The 10,698-nt window shown below is 42.3% G+C and overlaps 1 protein-coding gene across 4 annotated transcripts in view; it reads left to right on the plus strand.

Annotated features, from left to right (window-relative positions):
- The window catches only part of ptprk (protein tyrosine phosphatase receptor type K), a 229,760-nt gene that overhangs the window by 184,745 nt on the left and 34,317 nt on the right, over positions 1 to 10,698 (plus strand). The window contains exons 20-22 of one of the 4 annotated variants that reach the window (XM_084315223.1): positions 644 to 673; positions 4,625 to 4,785; positions 8,885 to 8,920. In XM_084315223.1, the coding sequence (XP_084171349.1) occupies positions 644 to 673; positions 4,625 to 4,785; positions 8,885 to 8,920 (227 nt within the window). The remainder of the gene's footprint in view (positions 1 to 643; positions 674 to 4,624; positions 4,786 to 8,884; positions 8,921 to 10,698) is intronic. The other 3 variants (XM_084315225.1, XM_084315224.1, XM_084315226.1) reach the window with 3 other exon arrangements.

The raw sequence follows: 10,698 nt of genomic DNA on the forward strand, positions 1-10,698 counted from the left end.
CATTCAATTACGTTTGTATCTCACTTAGTCATTCAATTACTTCTGTCATCGTCTTTAGTTCTCAGCATTCAGGGGAGATAAAATTTCATCTTCATCAAACTTTTACAACTTTAGACAATACTGCATCTTTAAAATGGTGGGACATGATGACATCACAATGACATCATGTTTTTTTTACAGGAAGTGAGCTGCCTGCAGCTTTTAGACTTGACAGCTGAGGTTCTGTTTATATGGTTACAACTAGACATTTCAGATTCTATAGGGATGGGGAAAAAGGGATTGGCTATCGCGGCTAAATCTCAAAAAAGGCTGACCGATCAGAAGGCAGCTTTAATGGATTAGTTTCAGAAGTTAAGTGTTTCACAAGTCTTTATATATAGATATAGATCTGTAATGGTAGTTATTTAGTTGACTTCAGTTATTGTAGTTGTTTATTAATACTTCACATTTTAACATAATTTTTCTTAAACAGCCCATAATAACCCTCTACTTGAGCCTCAACGTTAACCTTGTAGCCATATCGACCAGTCAGGTTTTTTTACGCCTCTGTTGTTACCGGGCGGGAAAGGACATCAAGTGTTAATATTATTCATGACCCTTATGTCTCACTCTTTGCTTTCTGATTGGCTCACACAACTACCAGGAGGACCTACTATTCTTACTCTTATTACCTGTAAGTAACCAAGCAACCAATCAACAACCAGCTCGACCCAGCTGCTGTGTTCTTATTGGGCGATATAGTGGCTAGTAGTTGTTTTCTTTTTTTAAAGATGCAGTATACTTTTTTCAAGATGAAACACATTTTCAACTCTGTACCAGTCAACCTACCTACCTACCAGTCAACCAACCTACCTACCTACCTACCAACCAACCTACCTACCTACCTACCTACCTACCTACCAGCCAACCAGCCAACCAGCCATCTTCATTGACGTCAAACCAGGACTGTGATAAAAATTCTTTCAATTCAATCAAGTTCAGTGAGAAGATTCTTTTAAATTCAAATATTACAAATACAAGGTTTGTGTTGTTATTGTGTCTGTGTTTGGGCCAGTGTTTCTGAGGGTTCAGAGTTGATTGAATTGGAAGTGTATTTACCACAGTTCTGGTCTACTCTACATGCTCCAAAGTTGCTCTGAAGCAGGCCAAAGTTGGCCTCATTAGGGCCAAAGCAGGCCAAAGTTGGCCTCATTAGGGCCAAGGCAGGCCAAAGTGGGCCTCAATAGGGCCAAAGTTGCCAAAGTGTTATTTGAAAAAAGAATGCTGCACCTGTCTCCTGTAGCTTTGTGTGCATGTAGCCATGACAACCATCAGTCCATCCGCCCATCAACCCACTGGTTATCATGGTAACTGTTACTGCACATGCTCAATGTTGTCCCTCTCTGTCTCCCTATTGGTGCCTTCGAAACAAACTGTTTCCTGTTGGTGGATACAAGGCTTCCTCTTCTTCTGTGGTGATATAGGCAGCTCCCTGTCAGTCTCTGGTCTTCTTCTGTCTTTACTTGATGTCTGCTGAGGCTGTAAATTGCCGACTGGAGACGCCCGTCAAACTTTGGGTTGTTTGGCTGTTTAGATGCTTTGATACATTGTAATGTTCTAACTGGCTGGCTAGCTATAGATGCATTGATACATTGTAATGTTCTAACTGAGTTAGGTATATGGTCACTGTTTTACACCACAGTATAACCATGGAAACCATAGACACAGCTGTAGCTGTTAATAGTTTCCAAGCCACCCGCATGCTAGGAAGATAATGGGCTACAATGTATCAAAGCTAAGCTAGGAAGACATGAGCTACAATGTATCAAAGCTAAGCTAGGAAGACATGAGCTACAATGTATCAAAGCTAAGCTAGGAAGATATAAGCTACAATGTATCAAAGCTAAGCTAGGAAGATATACGCTACAACTAAGGTATCAAATGTTTGTTTTAAAATATATATCTTTTATTTTATTTTATTTTATATATTTCTGCTTTAATGGACAGCCCAGTAGAGAGTGACAGGATACATGAGGGAGAAAACATCTGGAGACCTGATGAAGACCCATAGGATTGTATAGGGGTATCTTTTTGGAGTATAGTTTGTGGGTTTTATGCTTCTTTTCCTCAATGTATCAAAGCCACTAAAACACGAAAATACCATCAAGTCTCCAGAACTTGCTTCCATTTCATCAGATGACCTATGATGTTTGATAGCGTTTGATGAAGGCTCTGTCCATGGTCAGGGTTAGTGTTTCAGCTCATTCACATATTACTGTATGTGTCTCCTAACTGGTGTATCTGTATGGCTCTGGATACAAACACTCTTAAACAGGCTCTGTGACGACACACATCTACAGTAGCAGAACTACCAGCATAACATGTGATAAAGCTCTAGTTATAACAGCACACATTAAAATGTCAATTAAGATCTTGGTTAGCTTTTTAGTCAATTATAATATAATTGGGCTTTTTCATCCTAAATGAGTCATCAGTATGCCTCTGACATCACAATGATCTTCCTCATTCTGCTTTGGTCTTTAATGTGCTCTAGATTTAAAACCCTACCCAACCTGCTTTGGTTTTTAATTAGCACTAGATTTAAAGACCTACCCAACCTGCTTTAGTCTTCAATAAGCTCTAGATTTAAAGAGCTTCTCAGCCCACTTTGGTCTTTAATAAGCTCTAGACTTAAAGAGCTCCTCTGTATGACTGCACTCAGTTACACAGGATGAGAAAGTGGGAAGCAATCTGGCAGATTGGTTAATTAAATGTGGGCTACTATTGGTTTAGTCCATTAAACAACTGGACTGTTAATCCATGTAAATCCTACAACTTTTAGTCCACTAACTTCTAGGACGGTCAGTCAACTAAAAGTGTCTTTAGTCCAGGAAACCTTATATTGAGTCTCCTGTGTCCTAAAGTACATGTTGATATGTGTTGAAAATATCATTCCTGTTTAAGAGTCCACTACCTGCATGCTGAGTCATGCCTGAAGTCTGGTGCCCCCTATCCACAGACCCTGGGAACTACAAGACTGCCAGTGATGCTGCTATCTTACTGCTGCTGTTTCAGTCATGTATCAACCCTCAGTCCTAGATTGCTACTGATGACTTGGCATCTGGTCCTGTGTGACTCTAAAGGCCATCAGACTGCTGTCAGTTTAAAACCTCATCTCTCCAGTGTCAGTGTTTGTCATATTTTAATAGAAGACAAAGTCTCCATGCTGCATTAACCATGCTTGGTTATTAGAGAGTTAAGGGTTATGGTTATCAGAGAGTTGAGGGTTAGGGTTATCAGAGAGTTTAGGGTTAGACAGTCTGAAAACAAGATTGTTTATACTATCTTGAATGTTAAGATTGTGAAAATAAAATGTTTTGATTGGACAGCAGCAGCTATGGAGATTGACGGTTTTGATTGGACAGCATCTATGGAGATTAAAGGTTTTGATTGGACAGCAGCTGTTTCCCTCTGCTGGTGATCCCACTGCTCACTTTCCTCCCATATCTCTCTCTCTCTCTCTCTCCTTCTTGTTCCTGTTTAAGTACAGTATTTGTGATGAACAGCAGCCAGCTGACCACAGCCATGGGTTGGGGTTAGAGGTGGGGTTATGGTTAGGCTTAAAGGATAACTCCACTATTTTGGGAAATTAGCTTATTTAACATCTTCCCTGGAGTTAGACAAGAAGATGCATACCTTTTTTGTCTCTGTGCGTGCATTTTAGCTTTGGGAATAGACGCTCCGTTAGCATAGCTTAGCTTCATCACTGGAAGTGAGGCAGGACAGTAGCCTTACAGTGCCTTACAGTGTATTGCAAGGTCTGACATTGACCAAATTTGATATGCATGACCTTGGTGGGCTCTAGGTCAACTCCTGAAAAGGGGGTCAATGTCAGACCTTGCAATCAAAAGTTAGGGGGCGCACTGAAATTATGGCAAGGGTTATTAGCCCCCTAACTTTTGATTGCAAAGTCTGACATTGACCCCCTTTTCAGGAGTTGACCTAGAGCCCACCAAGGTCATGCATATCAAGTTTGGTCAATGTCAGACCTTGCAATACACTGTAAGGCATTGTAAGGCTACTGTCCTGCCTCACTTCCAGTGATGAAGCTAAGCTATGCTAACGGAGCGTCTATTCCCCAAGCTAAATGCACGCACAGAGACAAAAAAGGTATGTATCTTCTTGTCTAACTCCAGGGAAGATGTTAAATAAGCTAATTTCCCAAAATAGTGGAGTTATCCTTTAAGGGATAACTAACTCTAAAATACATGTCACCAAAAAGTCACACCAGAGTTGCCTTACCCCCCGCAGGATCTCCAAGTTCTTTACCCCTGCCCTTCCAAGTTCTTTACCCCTGCCCTGAACATCTGTGTCCACTTAACAAACGCTATGCCAGCGATCCCCATTCCCCAGTCAAAATAGAAATAGTTTAATTTCATTATTTTTTACATAGACTGCAACTTAGATAATGTATAAGAATGAATATCATAGGTGTCACCTATACAGTGTACACAGAGAATTCTGGACTAAATCATATTGAACCACTAGCATCTGCTCAAATGGTGGACTGGCTGTGGTCTGCAGGCTTGCTGGTGTGTGTGTGTGTTAGTCTGTTAAACTCTCTCTCTCTCTCCATCCCTGACAGGAAGCTGGCTAAGAAACGTAAGGACGCCATTGGGACAACTCGACAGGAAATGACACACATGGTCAACGCCATGGACCGCAGCTATGCCGACCAGAGCACTCTCCATGGCGAGGACCCCATGGCTGTGACGTTCATGGATTCACACACCTTCAACAATAGATGTAGGTCATAAAAACCTCTGAAAAAAAATCACATTTTAATTCTATAAAGTCAACAATGACTCATCCAGGGTGGTCAGCTGTTATTCCCTTGTTAGTACCGACTCATCCAGGATGGTCAGCTGTTATTCACTTGTTAGTACCGACTCATCCAGGATGGTCGGCTGTTATTCACTTGTTAGTACCGACTCATCCAGGATGGTCAGCTGTCATTCACTTGTTAGTACTGACTCATCCAGGGTGGTCAGCTGTCATTCACTTGTTAGTACTGACTCATCCAGGATGGTCAGCTGTCATTCACTTGTTAGTACTGACTCATCCAGGATGGTCAGCTGTTATTCACTTGTTAGTACTGACTCATCCAGGATGGTTAGCTGTCATTCCCTTGTTAGTACGACTCATCCAGGATGGTCAGCTGTTATTCACTTGTTAGTACTGACTCATCCAGGATGGTTAGCTGTCATTCCCTTGTTAGTACGACTCATCCAGGATGGTCAGCTGTCATTCACTTGTTAGTACTGACTCATCCTGGGTGGTCAGCTGTCATTCACTTGTTAGTACTGACTCATCCAGGATGGTCAGCTGTTATTCACTTGTTAGTACTGACTCATCCAGGATGGTCAGCTATCATTCACTTGTTAGTACTGACTCATCCAGGATGGTTAGCTGTCATTCCCTTGTTAGTACGACTCATCCAGGATGGTCAGCTGTCATTCACTTGTTAGTACTGACTCATCCAGGGTGGTCAGCTGTCATTCACTTGTTAGTACTGACTCATCCAGGATGGTCAGCTGTCATTCACTTGTTAGTACGACTCATCCAGGATGGTCAGCTGTCATTCCCTTGTTAGTACTGACTCATCCAGGATGGTCAGCTGTCATTCACTTGTTAGTACTGACTCATCCAGGATGGTCAGCTGTCATTCACTTGTTAGTACTGACTCATCCAGGATGGTCAGCTGTCATTCACTTGTTAGTACGACTCATCCAGGATGGTCAGCTGTCATTCCCTTGTTAGTACTGACTCATCCAGGATGGTCAGCTGTCATTCACTTGTTAGTACTGACTCATCCAGGATGGTCAGCTGTCATTCACCTGTTAGTACTGACTCATCCAGGATGGTCAGCTGTCATTCCCTTGTTAGTACGACTCATCCAGGATGGTCAGCTGTCATTCCCTTGTTAGTACTGACTCATCCAGGATGGTCAGCTGTCATTCACTTGTTAGTACTGACTCATCCTTCACTTGTTAGTACTGAGTGACTCATCCAGGATGGTCAGCTGTCATTCACTTGTTAGTACTGAGTGACTCATCCTGGATGGTCAGCTGTCATTCACTTGTTAGTACTGAGTGACTCATCCAGGATGGTCAGCTGTCATTCACTTGTTAGTACTGAGTGACTCATCCTGGATGGTCAGCTGTCATTCACTTGTTAGTACTGAGTGACTCATCCAGGATGGTCAGCTGTCATTCACTTGTTAGTACTGAGTGACTCATCCTGGATGGTCAGCTGTCATTCACTTGTTAGTACTGACTCATCCAGGATGGTCAGCTGTCATTCACCTGTTAGTACTGACTCATCCAGGATGGTCAGCTGTCATTCCCTTGTTAGTACTGACTCATCCAGGATGGTCAGCTGTCATTCACTTGTTAGTACCGACTCATCCAGGATGGTCAGCTGTCATTCCCTTGTTAGTACGACTCATCCAGGATGGTCAGCTGTCATTCACTTGTTAGTACTGACTCATCCAGGATGGTCAGCTGTCATTCACTTGTTAGTACTGACTCATCCAGGATGGTCAGCTGTCATTCCCTTGTTAGTACTGACTCATCCTGGGTGGTCAGCTGTCATTCACTTGTTAGTACTGACTCATCCTGGGTGGTCAGCTGTCATTCACTTGTTAGTACTGACTCATCCAGGATGGTCAGCTGTTATTCACTTGTTAGTACGACTCATCCAGGATGGTCAGCTGTCATTCACTTGTTAGTACGACTCATCCAGGATGGTCAGCTGTCATTCACTTGTTAGTACCGACTCATCCAGGATGGTCAGCTGTCATTCACTTGTTAGTACTGACTCATCCAGGATGGTCAGCTATCATTCACTTGTTAGTACTGACTCATCCTGGGTGGTTAGCTGTCATTCACTTGTTAGTACTGACTCATCCAGGATGGTCAGCTGTCATTCACTTGTTAGTACTGACTCATCCTGGATGGTCAGCTGTCATTCACTTGTTAGTACTGACTCATCCTGGATGGTCAGCTGGAGAGGTGAGCTTGACGTCCCATTTGTAAATCTGTCCAACTGAGGCCACTGTCATCTGCCCAAATCGCCTTTTTCTTTGTATCGTCAGTGTGAAGATATTTTGCACTATCAAGGTCACTGTTCACTGTGCTCGGAGACCTCCACTACAAGACGCTTCATTTATTGTAAAAGGTTTATCTGCGTTTTGGACCGTTTCACTTGTTTCAGCCTGTCATGAGAGCGATTACAAATGGGAGTGGATGATAATTACCTATTAGTCTCACCTATATTCTACGTCAGCCTGTTATGAGCATCAAATGGTGTTCCATGATGAACGGACCATAGCCCATTGATTATCAAATCTGTTTGCCATTTACATTCAAAACACACACACATGCACAGATGAAAGATAAGCCTATTGGTATCTTGACACATCTGCTCTATTATAACATCTGTCAACTTAAAGAAATCCACTGGCCAATTAAAGGCAAGTGTGTTTAACACTTTCAGTGCCCAGCAGGGGGCGCTCATTTAGTGCTTGAATGCCCACATCCACTCCAATGTTAACGTTAATATCGCCTAATCTATGTTTTAAATTATGTGTCTAATCTGCCCGTCGCATTATCAATGACCTATTTCCAGTCAACATTGTCGAAGCAGATTGTTTTTTTATCGGTTCATTTCCGTTTCATAGCATTTAGAAAACCCCTCGTTTTCACGGAGAAAAAAGAGGATTCCATGATAATCGCCCCGTACTGTAATATTCTAGAACGTTGTCATTTGTCGGCCTATTTATGAATCGTTTTCAAATAACCGCTAGATTATCGATAGTATGTGTACGTGTGCACGCTGGTGCCGCGCGCTGAAAATCGATTCTTTCAGTTCCTGATCGCTCTTAGAGTCAAACAGCCATATCACATAATCACATAAAAGCTTATATCTCCATGAAAACGGGTCTGATTATCCTAAGACTGGTAACATAGATTCCTTACCTGAGATCAGATGGTATCCAAATGGATTATTCCAATTCCTGATCGCCATTCGGAAAAATCGATCCTTTTATTGATCCCACGCGTATACTGTAAAAACACATAATCCCCGCTGCTCTGAGGGTCCAGAGTGAAGCTGATCGACGCCGGTTGCATGAGTGAGAAGTAAAATGTGGAGTCCGGGTTTTTCTTTTTCTCATTCATTTTCATTGAGTTCAATCCAAAAGGGTGAATTACCATCTGGGAGACGATAGGGGCGCTTTTTTCACATCTGAGCGCCTGGGGTGGCTGATTTTCCAACGGTAGACTCGGTTGATGAAATATGAATTCAGATCGCTAATTAAAAAAATACGAATATTCTCGTGATGGGCATTCAACGTGTTAAAGGGGATGAGGGAGACATACTGTATCCATTGAAAAATTTCCCCAAGAAACACCTGGCGACCAGTGAACAGGTGCTCTAGATGAGCTATTTACATGTTGTATTTATACTTCAGAGATAAGCATCTGTGTAGCAAAAGTGTGAATACGAACATCTTATCCCGCGTTTTGAGGACTTACGCAATAGTGTCCAAGTCCTCAACTCTGAATCTGGTCCTTAACACTATGCCTTTAACAACAAACACTGTCCTACGACTGTTTGACTGGGTTGATATATATGCTATTCTATTATATTCTGTTCTATTCAAAGTGCTAAAATCTAAAAGACATATTTTTTTTGTTCTTAATTCACGTCAGTTCTCAGAGTTGAGGGACGGTGTGGAGCTGTAAGGTTTTCATCATGGAAAATTAAAAGCTGATGTCTGCTGGTCCTTTAGTGATGTAGAGACATAAGAGGAACTTGATCACTCACCATTTTCTTCCTACAGCGCCCAACGACCCCCTGGTGCCCACGGCTGTCCTAGGTGAGCCTGCAGGGAGTTGTAGTTTTATGTGCTTGTGCCTCCATGTGTGTTTCTGTAGTTTAGAGTTGTCTTTATTGTTGTGAGTGACAACCATGATGACATGACATCATTATGGTGGTGATTATACCATGGTGTGTTTAGGTCCATAGACCTCCATCTAATTTCCATCACCGCTATTTGTTTGGTTGTCATTGTCTCAGTGTGAGTGGCAGAACTGTAGATCCTAGCGTCTCCACACTGGTCCATCTGTAGCTGTTCCTGTCCCTGACTAGCCCTACCTAACCCTACCTAACCCTAACCCTACTGACTATATAGTATAGTATATATAGTATACTCGTTGCGGACATGAACTTTGTCACATTCCTCACACTGGCTTCCATGGTAATGTGTGGTCATCTAAGCTAACATGGTCATCTAAGCTAACGGTCATCTAAGCTAACATGGTAATGTGTGGTCATCTAAGCTAACATGGTAATGTGTGGTCATCTAAGCTAACATGGTAATGTGTGGTCATCTAAGCTAACATGGTAATGTGTGGTCATCTAAGCTAACATGGTAATGAGTGGTCATCTAAGCTAATGGTCATCCAAGCTAACATGGTAATGTGTGGGCATCTAAGCTAATGGTCATCTAAGCTAACATGGTAATGTGTGGTCATATAAGCTAATGGTCATCTAAGCTAACATGGTAATGTGTGGTCATATAAGCTAATGGTCATCTAAGCTAACATGGTAATGTGTGGTCATATAAGCTAATGGTCATCTAAGCTAACATGGTAATGTGTGGTCATATTATAAGCTAATGGTCATCTAAGCTAACATGGTAATGAGTGGTCATCTAGCTAATGGTCATCTAAGCTAACATGGTCATGTGTGGTCATCTAAGCTAACATGGTAATGAGTGGTCATCTAAGCTAATGGTCATCTAAGCTAACATGGTAATGAGTGGTCATCTAGCTAATGGTCATCTAAGCTAACATGGTCATGTGTGGTAATCTAAGCTAACATGGTAATGAGTGGTCATCTAAGCTGATGGTCATCTAAGCTAACATGGTCATGTGTGGTCATCTAAGCTAATGGTCATCTAAGCTAATATGTTAATGTGTGGTCATCTAAAGGCACTTTTCCATTGACCAGCATGGTACAGGATGGCAAGCAATTTATCCTACCCGTGTCATGTTGCACGTTACGCTGTCTGGCTCATGGAATTCACATCAAACTATCAAATTAGGCATTGCAGATCAAATATGAATTGAGATCCAGCAATTGCATATCCTATTCCTCACCTAAAATATTTTAGTGAACCGGTGAACACTGAACATGAACATGGGATGATGTTTTTGTGGTGATTTCCAGTCCAAACAATCCAATCGCTTAGCAGCACGGATAGTACCTTTGGTACCTACCCCAGAGCAGTAGACTTTTTGTATAGCTGCCGTAACCTAACAAACACACAACCACACACACACCTAGTCAACCAATCACATACGTGCTGCACACACACACACACACACACACGCACACATACACACACACACATACACAACCACCACATACACACACATACTGTACAACCTGCCAACCAATCACACTCAAACTCTCTCTCTCTCTCTCTCTCTCTCTCTCTCTCTCTCTCTCTCTCTCTCTCTCCTCTCTCTCTCTCTCTCTCTCTCTCTCTCTCTCTCTCTCTCTCTCTCTCTCTCTCTCTCTCTCTCTCTCTCTCTCTCTCTCTCTCCTCTCTCTCTCCTCTCTCTCTCTCTCTCTCTCTCTCTCTCTCTC

This window comes from Notolepis coatsorum (assembly GCF_963971535.1).
Source record: "Notolepis coatsorum genome assembly, chromosome: 5".
In the NCBI taxonomy this organism is placed as follows: domain Eukaryota; kingdom Metazoa; phylum Chordata; class Actinopteri; order Aulopiformes; family Paralepididae; genus Notolepis; species Notolepis coatsorum.